Source organism: Sebastes fasciatus, chromosome 8, assembly GCF_043250625.1.
Source record: "Sebastes fasciatus isolate fSebFas1 chromosome 8, fSebFas1.pri, whole genome shotgun sequence".
NCBI lineage: Eukaryota > Metazoa > Chordata > Actinopteri > Perciformes > Sebastidae > Sebastes > Sebastes fasciatus.
The window spans coordinates 24,155,961-24,172,890 of record NC_133802.1 but is presented as its reverse complement, the minus strand read 5'-3'; the positions used below and the strand labels follow the sequence as shown (position 1 = coordinate 24,172,890).

The 16,930-nt window shown below is 40.5% G+C and overlaps 1 protein-coding gene across 4 annotated transcripts in view; it reads right to left on the bottom strand.

The window, feature by feature from the left end:
* The window catches only part of cpne5a (copine Va), a 115,196-nt gene that overhangs the window by 8,589 nt on the left and 89,677 nt on the right, over positions 1 to 16,930 (bottom strand). For all 4 annotated transcript variants that reach the window (XM_074644538.1, XM_074644539.1, XM_074644536.1 and 1 more), the window contains 4 exons: positions 9,419 to 9,465; positions 7,878 to 8,059; positions 5,569 to 5,696; positions 2,831 to 2,933 (listed from right to left, as the gene is read on the bottom strand). In XM_074644538.1, coding sequence (XP_074500639.1) covers positions 2,831 to 2,933; positions 5,569 to 5,696; positions 7,878 to 8,059; positions 9,419 to 9,465 — 460 coding nt within the window. The remainder of the gene's footprint in view (positions 1 to 2,830; positions 2,934 to 5,568; positions 5,697 to 7,877; positions 8,060 to 9,418; positions 9,466 to 16,930) is intronic.

The window sequence follows — 16,930 nt, the reverse complement described above, 5'->3', positions numbered from 1 at the left end:
AATACCTGGGCATAAATTGATTTATATTTTGGTCTACCAGGTCAGAGAGAGAGACTCTTTTATAATTTAAAACCCTGAAATGAAATTTGGAGTTTATAGGAAAAACATCAAAGGAGGGATGGTCCCAGAGGCCGTCCTGTTAAATGTGTGGACACATTAGTCACTGAAGGCTAAGCTGTGCTGGTTTGGTTTGGCCAGTACAGTTTGGTTAGCAGCAGTACATGCAGCATTACCAACAGACATCTGTTATGTGCTATCTTTAAAGCTGCTAAATACGAGATTGGGAGCATTTCTATTGCCTCTAAATGGCTCTCAACATGGCGGCAGCTGAGCCGGCGGGTCGTAGCTAACAGCGCTAACAGTGAAACCAATGGCAACACTACTGACAGAGCTAACAGTGTTAACCTGGGGCACTACTCAAACAGCGACATTAGCTGTAATCGATGTTTGAGAGCAGTGCAGAGCAGGGGCCATGAGCTAGCCAGTGGGGCATGCTCACGTGCACGAACATGCACTAACAGCATGCACAGCCGGCTCGGCTCTGTCAACAAAGCATGGAGAAACTCAGATTACAACACACGCGGAGGGAGAGAGACTACATTCTCTGCTCAGCTAGACATTACTCCTCTATATCTTGACATTGCAGATAGTTGTTTTATGCTATATTAAAGGTGGAGTCTGTGATAATATCCAATACACTTTGTGTATTCAGTGAATATCTCAAAATCCAGTGTTCATAAACAGCCTAACTCTGTAAATGTGAAACAAACAAAGTGGATGAGACTGAGCCACTAGGGCTGAACCAAATTTTTAATTTTTACATTCAAAGCTTCTACTGAGGTTTTAGAATGAAGCAGAATGTCCGTTAGGAAATGTTTCATGATGACTCCATACATTTTTACGCCTCGTGTGGGTGGTGCTCAGCATCTCCTCTGTATGTGCGAGTGTAGACGTACCTCTAGGTCATGTTTGCAAGCCCTCTCCCCCTAAACAGCTGTGTTTTGAGGTTTGTCTCTGTGCATTACGCATTACCTCCCCGGCAGTGCCGGGCTGCAACCCCGTGTGTAACGCAGCCTTTCAAGCAGCCCTTTCGGCCCGAGCCCCCATGGGTTGCATCGGAGAACGCTCAGACACAAACAACGACGGTGAAGACTCTGGCTTGGCTCCCCTACATGACTCGGGAAGCAGCCAGATATTTCTCCGTTCCCGGCTGAGATGGACGGCATAGCGCTGCAACACGTGTCTTTCAGTTTAATTAAAAGGCATTCATTTTAAGGATTCTGTTATAGTCAAATATTTGGGTCCAGCCCTAAATATAACCTACAGTATATGGCCTACTATATACAGCTAGTGGGTGTTTGTGCTGTGAAATGAGCATGTTAAATTATAATTCTCATCGTTGTGTTTACTCGGCTCCATTGTCGTGTCAGAAGATGCAACAATATTTTCTAGCAGTGAGCTGCACATAGCGTTGTTTATTATATCATTCTTGTTTAGTTTCTGCACAGCAGCACAGTAGGTGTTGTCTGTGCGCCAGGCACTGTGGTTCTGTGTGTTCTGGCACCTCCTGATTTACAAATGAAGCACTGTATAAGAGCATGGAGAGAACAGATGAACAGAGACACGACACCGACCATGCAGTCTCATTTCATGGCAACACACAGGAAGCAGATGAAGGATTTTTTTCCCAGTAGTATTTTCCTCAGATAGACGACATTTCGCAGCCATTTTCATTTTGATCTGAAGGCTGAACCGACGCTCTGCCACACTGGACACTGAATTACCAGACTCCAGAATGTGGGATTTCCCGATCCTACAAGCACTCGCTTCAACGGGAGGAAACCCTGCAGTATGCGCTCCTTCTGCACCAGTGGAGCAGCAGTACTGGCACCACTCACAGAAGCGCTCCAAGGCCTCCAGTCGTCACACACACAAAGGTCGCACCTAACGGACATTTTAGGCTTCATTTGAAAACCTCAATAGAAACTTTGAATGTAAAAAAAATTACATTCGGTTCAGCCCTAGTGGCTCGGTCTGAGCCACTTTGTTTGTTTCCCATTTACAGAGCCGGGGCTGTGTATGAACATGTGTATGGATTTCTTTTCAGAGCACACAGACAGCCAGAAGACCGTGAGGAGATATTCACTGAATTTGACAAAACGTGTATTACTGTACTAGAATCTCTGAAGATACACCACAGCACAAATAAGAAAGCAAAAGTGCAGAGATGAGCGTTGCACATAAACTCTATCGTTATGAATCATCTCTCCGCGGCAAAGGCTAAAGGTCATTCAGTCCTTTGATTTGTGAGCAGCGGAAAGTGTAGACAGGTCCAAACAGAGGGTTGAGAAGCGGCAGCAGGACACAGCAGCTTCAGGCCGAGCAGTGCAGAGCAGCAGACAAGATCTTAAAAGGAAGGTGTGGCTGTTCGAATGGTTTGATTAACAGTCGCAAATTCCCTTTAAACCCAGTCTGCTGTGGGTCAGAGCAGCGTGATGCTGTGCCTCAGATGGTGCGCTTCGTAAGACCATCGCCTCTAACAAAGTGAACCTGTTGACCTGAGAGTGAATCTCAGCTGAGCCCTTCAGCCTCCTGAAAAGGAAAAATATTGGACAAAACAAAGCACCCAAGCACAGGGGGCGAGACAAGTGGAGCAGAAAATATCCCATAAATCCTCAAATCTAGTGACCCTTCAAAGTAACAGAAAGCCTTAGAGGAGTGCCACAGCCAGCTAAAAGCAACTGCAATGCCAAAGCAGAGAAAGAGAGAGAGAGAGAGAGAGAGAGAGAGAGAGAGAGCATCCTCCGGGCAGTGTTAGAGCAGCACTTACATTCACTATGGCCTCCTTGGTCTGAGCCATGTCTGATATGACGCCATCAGTGATGATGAGCAGAACAAAATACTGAGATCCGTCCTGCACTGCTGCTGCATACCTGAAACAGAGAAATCACCAGCACAGAGTGGTTTAAGACGGTACCACACAGTAAAGTAAAGCAAAGTTTCAACATATTCATGGATTTACATAAAACTCTGAGATTGAAAACAAAAAAAGCATTAAAAAAACATGTTTTTCAGAAACACAAAAGCTTAATATAGAAATGTAAAGAGGTGAAATACGTTGTATAGCTCTTCACGTCTCAGAGGTCTATCCAGACACCATTATGAAACCCATCAGAGACAGCACAGTGAGTGTGGCCTAGTTTCAATCGGCCACCGCTGGCTGCGCTATGAATTATTTAATAAACTGTTTATGCAAGTGCTGCAGTCTTATTCTTTCAGAGTATTATTGATTGAGTAGCACTCGATTGACCTCACTTGATGAGCGAGAGGCGAGGGTAAACATGGACAAGGACGGGTCAGAGTTCAGCCCCTACTCTCGCTTTCAAATCGGGGGATTTGACTTTGAGGCACTGGCTTATTAATCAAAGAGCGTGTCCGGTCAGTGCCACATGCAAGAGTGATGACGGGTGTTCAGGAGATTAATTAACATCTGCCATAAAACAACAATGTGGGCCACGTTCACTAGAGACATTTGACTACATGATCAGAGTTATAACACCAAAAGCAATATTGTTTTATAGAGAGTCTACATTTCTAAGATTCCTCCATAGATGACAGTGTAGAGCATTTAACATATAAACAATTTAACAACATACTGTACATCTCGTATACAGTATGTCTTCTGCATCAACACCTTTATCCCTTGTCTGCTTCCATTAACGCATCATTAATGTATAATGTGGCAAAACCTACAGTGAATGTAATTTTCTAACCTGATGTGTTTCTGGAGTCATTTTAATTGTTTCATCTGTTTACTGGATGACCTATTTCGCTTGTTCTGAACAGCTGAGACACTGCAACAGCTTTGTGAATAATCTTTGAGTTTTACTGCACCCTTTAGTCTACGATTGCTTTCAAAGCACTCGACTATTCGCAGCCATATTGTGACGTTTTTTTTTATTAGGCATAAAATCCTTCTAAGAGTTTTCTTCATGAATAATTTTGTATTCCTTGAAGTCACGCAAAAGAAAACTGCTGGGGACTTTTTCCTCATCTTTTTTTATTAATATCATTCTTGTGAGTCTATGTGGGTAGTGAAATACAATAAATGGTTTATAATATACTATAATGTAGTTGTAAGCAGATGTTAAGTGTTTATTAATGTATTTGTCAAAGACTACAAGGTCTCCTGTGGACACCCATAAGTGGAGGCTGGTGTATAAACACATCATGAATGACAATATAGTAGAGCTGCAATGATTAATTGATTAATCGATTAATTGTCAACTATTGAATTCATCAGTTTGAGAAATTTTTAAAGTCAAAATTCTCCGATTCCAGCTTCTTAAATGTGAATATTTTCTGGTTTCTTTACTCCTCTATGACAGTAAACTGAATATCGTTGAGTTGTGGACAAAGCAAGACATTTGTGGACGTCACCTTGGACTTTGGTTTATAAAATGTCAAAAAATGTTGATCAGTGTTTCCCAAACAACTAATAGATTAATCCAGAAAATAATCAACAGATTAATCGACAATGAAAATAATTGTTAGTTGCAGCCCTAAAAGTAAGGTATAATGTACAGCGAGCCGGTCATTATTGTGGAATAAACCCCAACAAGGTCGGGGTCCACGGCATCGCCCTGAAGCCAATGACACGGCTACTTTCTTAAGAAATCAATAATTTGACACAATACCGGTCCTCCAGAGTCCAACATCAGAACTGCGTCCATAGCAACGGTCTGCTATAAAGAAATAACAGACCGTAGAACGCCTTGATTGACCAATCAGAATAGAGTATTCAACAAAGCTGTGTAATAATATAGTATAAAACAGTTTAATAATATAAAAATGTCTTGATAAGAGAAGTTATAATTGCTGACAAAATCTGTTCATTGATAAACACGTCCTTATATCTATAAAAATGTCCATATATCCGCTTACAACGACATTACAGTGTCTTATAAACCATTTATTAAATGTTTATATAGTTTACTTTAAAGTAAAGTCTTACCTCGAGGTAAAAACAGGTAAATCCTGAACATCAAATCTAAAATTCAAGTTCAGGTCTGCTGTGCATGAGCCTGAGTCCAGATGTGAGTCATTAATATTCAAGTCCAAGCCAAGTCATGAGTCATCATTACTGAGACCTAAATCACAGCTTGAGTCCAAGAGTCCAGTACTAAAACACAGGTCGGGGGTGAGACAGAGTACACCTGTGCCATATTATAAATTCACTAATGTTTCAATCTGGAGAAGACCATTTTTCAACAACTCATGTGGTGCAGCACGCCACCACATGAGACGTCTAAAAAGCAATGCAGCACCCGCACTCTGAAATATCTGGTCCCACATACGCCTGATTACCATTTCTATTCATCTCCGCTTGGCAGCCGATTGTTTATTTTCCCTTCATTAGTTCTGCTCAATTCATAGAGAAACCATCACTCACTGTCTTAATACCTCTGACGGCGTGTCTACCCGCCGAGGATTATTTACAGATTGACTTTCAAAGAAAGGACAACCGTGCTCTGTGATGTTCACCGGGACAGCTATTTGTTCTCCTACCTTGCCACATGATTAACGACAGGAGCAAAGTTGGTGGGTCCATACAGCTGAACCGTCTTAAGGCTTTGATGGTAAGCTTCGAGAATCCCCTCCATGCCGTTGCAGTACGGGTTCTCAATGTTGCCGTTCTGAGAAAAACAAAAACAAAACATGAACGGTAATCAGAATGGATTATAATAGAGTTGACATATAGTAATTAATATTTAATGTAAACAATTAGTGTTAGGAGTAAATATAAAGAGTAACTTAATACCAGGCTGAAAAACTGTGTTTTACTTTGCTCTCAGGTTGAAAGTTTCATATTTGTCTATCAAAAACAAGACTTCCAGTTGCTGTTAAATTCGTCTTTAAACATTTTGACATTCACACATTGGGAAACTGGCTTGTTTACAATATTCTAAAATGAAAAGATTGATTTAATACATTCAATAAAGATATGAATCTGGGACATGACTAGTCTAGCAAAGCACAAAGACTGGATATATGCAATACATAGTAGACTGTATAGTGTGCTTTGTATTGTTTTTGAATGTCTAGTTATTAAACCCTTTATAGTGAACTCTGCACATTGTATCTTAAAAAGTAGTGTACAATTGATGCTCACTAACTGAGAAAACTACCACCATGCATTGTGCAGACATAGAAAAAAGATAGATAGAAAGAAGACTGCCAGAAGAAAGAAGTAGTATCCGTGATTGTTTGTGATTTTGTCATCTAACGCAATATATATTGTAGAAATAGTGACTGAATGAAATAGTGAAAACACAGTCTAGAAGCAGAGAGAATCAGCTAGCTTCCATTAAAGCTACCATGAGGAACTTTAATTTTGCGTTGATTTTGATGGTCCCTTCGGACAAAAGCTGTAGTGTTTCCGAGCACCAGGGTCCATTTAGAAAACCTCTCATTTTACTGCAGCAAGGTCTGATAGTCTGCCCTGTGCAGTTCTAGTTCTGGTCCTCCCGAGCCTCCCTTCCCTCCAGTGGGACCAGCAATACGGCCTGGGCCTCCAGCAGCGTGGTGTCGGTGTTGGCTCCCAGCGAGGCCAAGCTCTGCTCCTGGCTGGAGGAGGAGCAGCATCTGCTTGGTGCGAAGCTCTCCACCTCCCGCCAGAGCTCTGACTGCAGGTCAAAGGTGGTAGTGAAGCCGGATCTGTCCGCCTAGGGCTGGTCGCTGCTGGAGTCTGAGCTGAAGGAGTTTCTGGTGAACCTGCATGATTTCGGCCAATTTCGTTGGAATACGACCCAATGACACCGATGACGAGCATTAAGAATAACTACATAGAAATAGCCAGTCGTCTCACTGATGGTCTTGTTTACTTATGTAGGTCATATCGAGGCATCAGTATTATTTTGAGACTGTTTCATAACCAGTTAAAAGTTCCTCAGTAACTTCAAACAACAAGCCCAAAAGGGGCTTATTTACACATGTATGTAAATAAGACAGCTTTTGAAGTTTGTCGAAACCCAGGCTGATTTCAATCAAAGCTTCTGGGTTTCTGTACTGGATGAAAATGTGCAACAGTGATATATCAGCTGGGTGTGTTCTCAATAACAACACACCGCACCCAGCTGTGTTTAGAGGTGTGCAGGTTCATTAGACTTCTATCTTGTCATTGGGTGTCTTGAAAGGCGCCACCAAATAAAATGTATATATTATTATTGTAGTAGTGCTTCTGCTCCATAAAAGATTGAGTAATGTGTGTTACACATTGTTGGCTAAATGACATTTTGAAAACACTCTTTGCTCCCAGAGATTTGCTTGTCAAACTTTACTTCACATTTCTAACCAAACATATATAACAACTATTTCACCCAGGACTCTAATTTTACTCTAACTCTCACAAGACTAGAGCATGAAAGAATGAGGCTTCAATTATATGGTGAGATGAATCTTAATTTGCAAATTTTAATGAAAACATGGAGTGATGCAGACGTTACCCAGTAGTCAGACTCCTCATTAGGCTTTACTATGCAGCCGCCAGAGCACATTAGCTGGCGGAGAGAAGCAAAATTGATTTAAGAAGATTCTTCAGCCTTACAGAACCTAATTTGCATTATAAAAGGTAAATGAAATTCACTCTGAATTATGCATATCAGAGGTGTGGTAGCATTCATGTCAAAATGCACACATCTATATTGCACATGAAAACACGGTTATCCATGCATGTTGGAGAGAGCATAAAAACACTCAAAGATAAGCTCCATTGGGAGGGCCAAATTCATTTCCACACGGAGTCTGATTAATTGTATGAATATTTCTGACGCCGAATTACAACCCGAGTGTCTGAAATAACCCCATAATTTACTCACCAGAGGGAACTCATGGGAGACCCTCCCATCAGGGGGCAGCTTAGCACCGAATCCCAGGGCAGGGAACATCTTATCACTGTCATAGTCCTGGATGATCTCCCCCACGGCCTTCAGGGCCATGGCGTAGGCATTCATCTGGTACGGGTTCATGTAGTGCAGTGAAGTGGACTGGGACGGATTTCCTTCCAAGACAAGAGAAGTAGGAGTCAGTGATGCAAACCATCAGACTGAGGCCGAGCTGACAGCTGCAACCGGAGCAACACGAGTGAGCCAAGACTAAATTGGATGTTCTGAATCAGAAGTGGAGCCCGATGCGACTAGCCGGGTTATTAGCAATACTGGAATGATAGGTTTATATTTTCCCCTTCATGTTTTGAAGCTACAGTGACATGCACTTATGGGTTGATAATAGTATCCAGGATGCCCTTTTATACTGGCACGAATCAGTAACAGTCAAAATATGACACGCAGTTCAGTGTAAACAGAGAGAATAAAACATCAGATTGATCTCAGTGAAATGTCTGAATGAATGTGGAAACCACGGATTGACTATTTGCAGTGGTGGAAGGAGCTTGTTTGTGCATGAACATACCATTAGGGCTGTGTATTGGCAAGAATCTGGCGATACGATGCGTATCATGATACAGGGATAACGATTTGATATATTGCAATTTTTTTAAATCAAATTTTAGGAAAACTGTTATAGTATAAAGAACACAACAGGAATGCAACATTTTAGATTAGGCAAAAATAACATTATTTTCTGCATCCAAAAAATGCATGTTTTTTTGCTCCAAACTGCATGTGATTATCATAAAGTGAGCATGTCTGTAAAGGGGAGACTCGTGGGTACCCATAGAACCCATTTTCATTCACATGTCTTGAGGTCAGAGGTCAAGCGACCCCTTTGAAAATGGCCATGCCAGTTTTTCCCTCTCCAAAATTTAGCGTGTCTTCGGAGCGTTATTTAACCTCCTTCGCAACAAGTTAGTAAGACATGGCTGGTATCAATGGATTCTTTAGGTTTTTTCTAGTTTCATATGATGTCAGTATCTTCAAGACAGAATAGCGGGCCCGACGGCTGGCCATCAGATTTTTAAGAGGTAAATTAAAAATCAATTGTGTTTTTGATAGTTGATACAGTATCACAACACATAATATCGCACTACTCATGTGTATCGATATTTTCCTACATACCATATCATCTTATTTAATTACAGTATGTATTATAAATAATAAATTAAATACGATACTATTGTTTGTACTCTGCACTAGATACAGCATTGTTTTATCCTTTTCTACATTCAGTTTATTATCACTTTTGCTTTGTTTTCTCTTCCTGTCCTCTTTTAAAAATGTCTCACATGTACTTGACTTTGTTTACACTTCAATAAAAAAAGAAAAGTTTAACAAGAAAAAAGATAAAATATTACAAGCAAGGAGAAAACTCCAGCTCCCTCTTTGATTCAGGGAAAATGCCACAGTCATACATCAGATGACAAATGGAAGCAGAACAGGGTGATGGTAGTGAAAGCACTCACCGTTTGATGCAGTGAAATCAATGGCCACTGTGAAGTGTATCTGAGTCCTGAAACAGATGAATGGGGAAAGGATGCTGTTAACAAAAGAGAGGCAGGAAAACTCAGCGCTGCAGTTTAATGAGGCTCTCCCAGGTTTCACTTAGCGCTCTGCTTTATCTCTCATCTGGGAATAGGTTTGAAACGAAACCCAATACAATGTGGGAAATACCCCTTTATTATCTGGGTAACATAGGATCTAATCAGGTTTTTATTATTCAATTATATGAAACAGAGAGAGACAAAATTTGCTTATTGTCAAACAGCATCCGAAGCGCCATTTTGATCTTTAAATAACACGCATATTTGAAGATTTAACAGCACAGCGGCGAAGACAAAACCAAAAACACATCCAAAACAAAAACCTAGAAAAACTAAAAAAGGCAGAGTAATTTCACAAGTGTTCACATAATGAGTTGCCACAGCTGGCTTAATGATTCGACTGAACATCAAACTGAGGAAAGATATGATTATTAACAAGAGCTGCAAAAAGAAAAATAATCCTGATTCCTCACAAGCTGTTTTGACTATTTATTTTTCCAGATCATTGTGATCACCATTATTGTCTTTGTGGGTTCTACTGTATGATCAATGGACAATTTGAGGTCTTCCCTTCACTGCATCAATCTGAAAACAGCAGCCTCACCAAATGTCCAAAAAACGCCGTATATTTTTTATTCATGAGCCCGTAATGATGCACAAAACCTTGAAAAGAGACTAAACAGGGCCTAACTAGTCTGCTGGATTTGCCCTTTTCCACAGTGAGACAAATGAAGACAGAAGGGGAACGGGAGTTAGGTCAATCTGTGTGCTCTTTCATTGTGATTAACACTGATTGCTTTTCCTGACTTCACCTCCATTCAGAAAATTCCCACAAGTGCAGTATCGGAGATAATGGCGGCTTCCTCCTGGGAGGACTCTGACCCCGGCTCATTAATCAGCATTGAGCTGGACCGCTCAGCTGACAAAGGGGAATTGTTACAATGGCATGCTGCCTCCATTTGAAAGTCTCTGCTGATTTCTATGGTTAGTTTTGAATGTTTGGCTAGAAAAGCAAGGTGGTGAGTTAGTGTTGAGGCAGATAGCAGGACAGTAGGAACGGCCACACGGGAACTGTCAGTCAAACTGCCAATTACAGTCGGTCAGCAGAGCATTACCTGGAAGTTTAGCCTCCGACAGTAGCTGCTGCACACGGCAGTAAGTGGGAGTACCTACGACATGCCCCATTACTTTTTATATCTCAATGTGTATAAGGACACAGCATTAACGAGATATTGACATTAAGCATTAATAGCCTAATAAGGGCTGCAACTAATGATTATTTTCATTGTTGATTAATCGGTCGATTATTTTTCTTGATTAATTGATTAGTTGTTTGGTCAGGAAATGGTAAAAAATGTCGATCAGTAGTTCCCAAAGCCCAAGATGATGTCTTCAAATGTCTTGATTTGTCCTCAACTCAAGGATATTCAGTTTACTGTCATAGAGGAGTAAAGAAACCAGAAAATATTCACATTTAAGAAGCTGGAATCAGAGAATTTTGACTTTTTTTTTCTTAAAAATATTACTCAAAACGAATAATCGATTATCAAAATAGTTGGCGATTATTTTAATAGTTGAAAACTAATCAATTAATCATTGTAGCTCTATAACTTAAACCCATTTACAATGCACAATCCTTAGAATATAAAATATATAAAATAAACACATAATATAACAAGAAAACCCATACATAAATATGCAAATCAAACACTAAACAGATTTAAAATTTACAATAAAAGTACCTAAAAATAGTAGTGCTGAAACAATTAGTCAATTAATCAATCAATCAAATTTTACTTATATAGCCCATTACATATGACAGGCGTAGACTCAATGTGCTTCAAATAAAAACAAAAAAGGCAAAGATCAGATATAACAAAAACATAAAATAAGAACATATAAGATAAGAAGGTATTATATATATAAAACATATAAAATAAAATCATATAAGATAAGAAGGTAGTACATATATAAAACATATAAGATAAAAACCATTGCGACCCAATTCACAATAGGCCTTATCTATAAATCATAAGAGCGAATTTCCGTGTCAATGAACATTCCTGACCATTCTTTCTGCCATTTCAGCATCACATTATATTATCTTGAATAGGTAAACCAGCCATGTCAAAGAGATATACGTTTGATAAATCACAACTTTGTTTTATGCACGTTATTGAAAACACATAAATACTTTATAAATGAGACCAAATAAATGCATTTAAGCGGATTTAACAGGCTCTCGTGGTTTTCCTCTCATCAGTAAAACAAACAGAATGTATGCTAACCTTTCATATTAGATTCAATATTATAACTAGGCTACAATTATCAGAACAATACGAACATTCAGGCTCCCTGATGTGGCTCAAAGGTGCACTGCAGATATAAATGTGAAATAAAAGATGATGGAAGACCCTAGTAAAATCTCCTGCCACCCACCCGTGTGTCCCGACCCAGTCTTTGGGAATTAAATCCTATATCTATATCTACAGATATTATCTTTAGGCATCTACAATATGACCAACGTCTTCCTGAAAAAAATGTCAAACCTCTCTGACCTGTCTGTCCAACAGCTGCACCGTACACAAGGTATTCGTCATTTCCCTTTAAGGACTGAGGTTAGAGTTAAGGTTGTCTCCGTCCTTCTATCCATCTATGCCATTCTATGCAGTAGTTTTCCATAAAGTTTTACTGGATGAACAGGTTCAGAAATCAGGGCATTCTTTTTCTATTAGAGAAAAGAAACAGACCATGGACACACGGTCCTCTGGGATCAGTATTTTCTGCTCTGTGGCTCGCTGCAGGAAGAGTTACATCTCACATACGTCTCTGTTCAGTTCACTGGCCTGGGTCTCACTAATTGTTTTGTTTTTTCACTTGTGACGCACAGTGGGGATTTGTTTAAGAGCTGAGCTCCCAAATTATTTTCAGACTAAAAAAATCAATATGGATTGAGGTTGACTGATGCTGCCGTGTTGTCTGTTTTCTAGGTCTAGAACCAGCGGCTGATCTGGGGTTACTATTTTTATCCCTGCTATACTCAAATCTACAGTCCTTGAGAGTTGGCAATTCTTGAGCCATCTTTCAGTCGTCAGACTTTTCTTTTAGTGACCTATTGCTCTCTGGACAAATTAATGTCCCATCATCTGTTCCTGCATTTGATCAGGAGTTCATAAATATGACACTGGCCTATAAATGGCCTCTCACATCCTGATACAGAACAGGCAGTCCGATAATTCCCGATGGGCTTCTCTGCCCTTTCATATCATCACTAAAACACTCAGCATCTCCGCTTCTCTCCGGTTTGTTCTCAGCTAAAATGACAGCTCCTCAACCAGTGTGTGCGCATCACCTTGAATTACTGCATTTTAAATAGGTACTGTACAAACGTGTTGGTGTCGTATTGACTTTTCCCTTCCAGTTCGACAAACACCATATGGTAGGAGTCTTTGTAATGTCGAATCCCTGCAGTCTCGTCAATCTTGGATTTCTGGGATACTGTATGTAATGCAAAACAGTGTGATAAACAATGCAGCTACAGTACAAAATCTCATCAGTATGTGCTGTAAATTGGCCGACCCTACTGTACATCAATGAGCATATTGGCACAGTGCTCTTCTTGTGTACTGAAATGCAGGCCGGGTATACACAAGGGAGTAGGCTGAGCGGTTTCAGAACACAATATACAGTATTTTTTATTCCTTCATTATAAAATGTAAAAATGTTTACTATATATAGTATAAAAGAGCTACAGAATGTAAACCACTGTACTATTTATGCACCAGTCTTACTTAAAGTGGCAATCCTTGAGATTTCAATCCTGGTTGTTGTAGAATTTCTATTTGAGTGAAAACAATGGAATTGTGCTCAGAGTTTAGCAGTCTGGAGCCTTTTTGTAAATATATGCATACAGAAATAAAATAGCGCCTCACAGCTAGAGGGTTGCAGGTTCGAATCCGGCTTGGGACCCTTCTGTGTGGAGTTTGCATGTTCTCCCCGTGTTAGCGTGGGTTTTCTCCGGGTACTCCGGTTTCCTCCCACAGTCCAAAGACATGCAGGTTAGGTTAATTGTTGACTCTAAATTGCCCATAGGTGTGAATGTGAGCGTGAATGGTTGTCTGTCTCTATGTGTCAGCCCTGCGATGGACTGGCGACCTGTCCAGGGTGTACCCTGCCTTCGCCCAATGTCGGCTGGGATCGGCTCCAGCCCCCCCGCGACCCTTAACGGGATAAGCGGTTGCAGATGGATGGATGGATGGAGAAATAAAATAGACAAATTATATGTCTATATACATGAGCTGCAAGTTTTCAAAATTGTGTACACAATTCCATTTTTTTTTTTCTTCCTCACATACATACAGCGAGCGAGCAAACTCTGGCAAACGGAGCGTGAAAAATTGTCCAACTTTGCATAAATATAGCCGAGGCGAGCGATTTTTCCAACAAGCGAAACGTCACTTTGCCTGTTCACTGACGCACGGAGCAGGTTAGGAAATCTTCATTGGGAAAATTGATACAATCTGATGTTTGCTCGCTCGTTCGCATCGCGTCCAGTTAGGAAGAGGTGTAACGGAGAAAAACTGTAATTTTCCGGGAATGTCACCACAGACACCCATTTCATAATACTGCAAATACATAAATATTGTAATACTTTCAGTTGGCCATAGGCTCAGTCACCATTGTGTTACCTCATTTGGCTATAGATAGTGACTTAATACTTAAATGAAATGAGATTGCCACTTTAGAGTCATTTTTAGTTTCACTGATAGAGACTCAAGCCTAAGCACTGTGTTTTACTGTCTTATCTTGAATTAAAATACAGATTCAATGATTTTATTTAACCTGCAAAACTTGTGTGTACAGACGTTCTTCCAGGCCTGAGCAAAGTCTGCAGGTATTCCTTTAGGTTTAAGGTAGGGCAGCCTAAAATCAACCTGAAACTACACAAGTGAGGGGGACATTCCCCCCCCCCCATCCCGAGTGGAAAATACGGCCTTGGATATTTAGTATGTGGCAGTAATACGAAGTAAAAGAAGGTCAGGGAGGTCTGCAGTGGCAAGACTCCGAATGCAGAAACCTGTCATGACAGTTTCTAGTTGCAGCGATTCCCTGGACAAAACTGAACACAACTGTGCCATATATAAATTTAAAGTGAAGTGTTCTGCCTCTGCTTTCCTGTAAACACGGTGGCCCGATGTCAGAACGAAACACCAACGCAGCACAAAACCTACCTAGAATCTTTGAACATCAACACCATCTCTCTCCTGTATTTTTGCAAAGTGAACAGATAACAAACCGCGACAGCCAAGAAATAGCTCCCTGTTTTCAAGAATCAGTGAATATATAAAAAAAGAAGAAGACAAAGAAAAGAAAATGGTGTACTCATGTAAAAAATACCACTCTGCAGTCTGACCACATAGCACACCTCGATGAAATGAAAAAAAAACACATCACCTTCTCCCATTTCAGGACAACAAGATATTTTTGGGATGAAACTATTCAACCTTAATAAGATCTCCACACAACAGAGACTCCACACAAGCCATTACACGGCCGATCTCACTGCAGATTTAATTTAAAAAAGAAATATTTCAACATGCGATGAAAAGAATATAAATCTTTCATTAGCCTCTCAGAATCAGAGCAGCATGTGGCTTTTGGACTTTAATTACCTCTGTTTGACTGTATCTCTGCCCCGACTGAATGTTAATGAAAATTTATGAAAAACCAATTCACTGTGAAACCAGTCAGGATGTAATGGTGTGTCTGGAGGAGAAATTGCTTTTTTACCCTCCGCTTCAGAAAATCATCTAAAATGCATCATGTTAGTTATCACCTGTTAGAAAGGGAGCGGTAAAGCAAACATTTATGAAAGGACAAAAATCAATAGAAGAAAGCTAAGAGATCAAATGTGGGTCTTTGGATGAAATGTATACAGTCTGATGCCGGCTTTGGCAGACATTCAGGTTCAGCTTTTCTTTCCCGGTTGCTTTTTATACATTTGCATGAGTTGAAGCAAAGTCATCTCTTTCACTCTGCTACAGTAGTACAGATGCCAAATCAAAACTAAGCGATCCGTTGGACAAACACTGACTGTGCCAGAACCCATAAACTGCCAATTTTGTTATTGCAGAATAGAATTTAAATCTGATTCAACTAGAGCTACTGCTGCATTGTTGTATGCCTCCAGTTTACATCCATGTCTGTCCAAAGTATCATCACTTCATCATCTTTTAGACATGTGTGTGAAATTGTCATAATTAGCATATGAATTCTTGAGTTATTCTTTTGTGAGGTTACAGTGACCTTTGACCACTAAAATATAATCAGTTCATCCTTGAGTCCAAATTTGAAGAAATTCGCTCCAGGTGTTCCTGAGATATCCATTATTATATAATAACAAACTGGATACCGGACCTTAAGATGGTGCCTATTCATGAGAATTGAATAGCTTCCGGGTTTACTTCCGGCGGCCCACTGAATATGCGCAGCAGTGTTTCTCCTGCTAGGCCCCAGCCGCGACTTCCCGCTTACCCCATAAACTTTACATTTCGATAACGTCACATTGAACTTGTTTGCAGTTCGTGGTGTCCTGTCAACAGTTTTTACAGACGTCTCTTTCACAATGGTGGTCTATGGGGAAAATACTTTTTGGGCAGCAGGAGGATCTTTCGTTGCAATACCGCGAGTGGCAACTGGAAAGAATTCGAAGCAAGGCTGAGCGGCAACGCCGTATCCAGGTTTTATTATACATTCATGGAGATAACACATTCACGAGAATGGTACGGACGTGAGGTCACAGTGACCTTTGACCACGAAAATATAATCAGTTCATCCTTGAGTCCAAGTGGACGTTTGTGCCAAATTTGAAGAAATTCGCTCAAGGCGTTCCTGAGACATTCAAGGATGTATTATTAGAACAGGATACCGGACCCCAAGACGGCATCTATTCATTCCGATGAGAATTGCTCGCCTGGCACTACGCCAAAAAGTTTTCTAGCTACCGGGTGTACTTCCGGGGTATGCGGACCACTGAGTATGTGCAGTAGTGTTTGTCCCGCTGGCCCCGCCCGCGAGCTCCCGCTCGGCCCACAGACTTTACTATGTGATGACGTCATATATGTTAAAATGTCTTTTCTCGGCTCAGGGAAAGTTTTACAAATATAAAACCTCCATGGATCAAAAAATCCTAATAGAAAGAGTCATAATCAAGGTGTCCTGTCAACAGTTTTACAGACATGTGTTTTACAATGATGGTCTATGGGGAAAATGTTTTTTGGGCGGCAGGGGAATGTTTCATAGCAATACCGCGAGTGAACACTGGAAAAATTTGAAAGCAATGCTGAGCAGCGGCTCCATATCCAGGTCCACCAAAATCGAATGAGTTGATCCTTGAGTCCAAGAGGACGTTTGTGCCAAATTTGAAGAAATTCC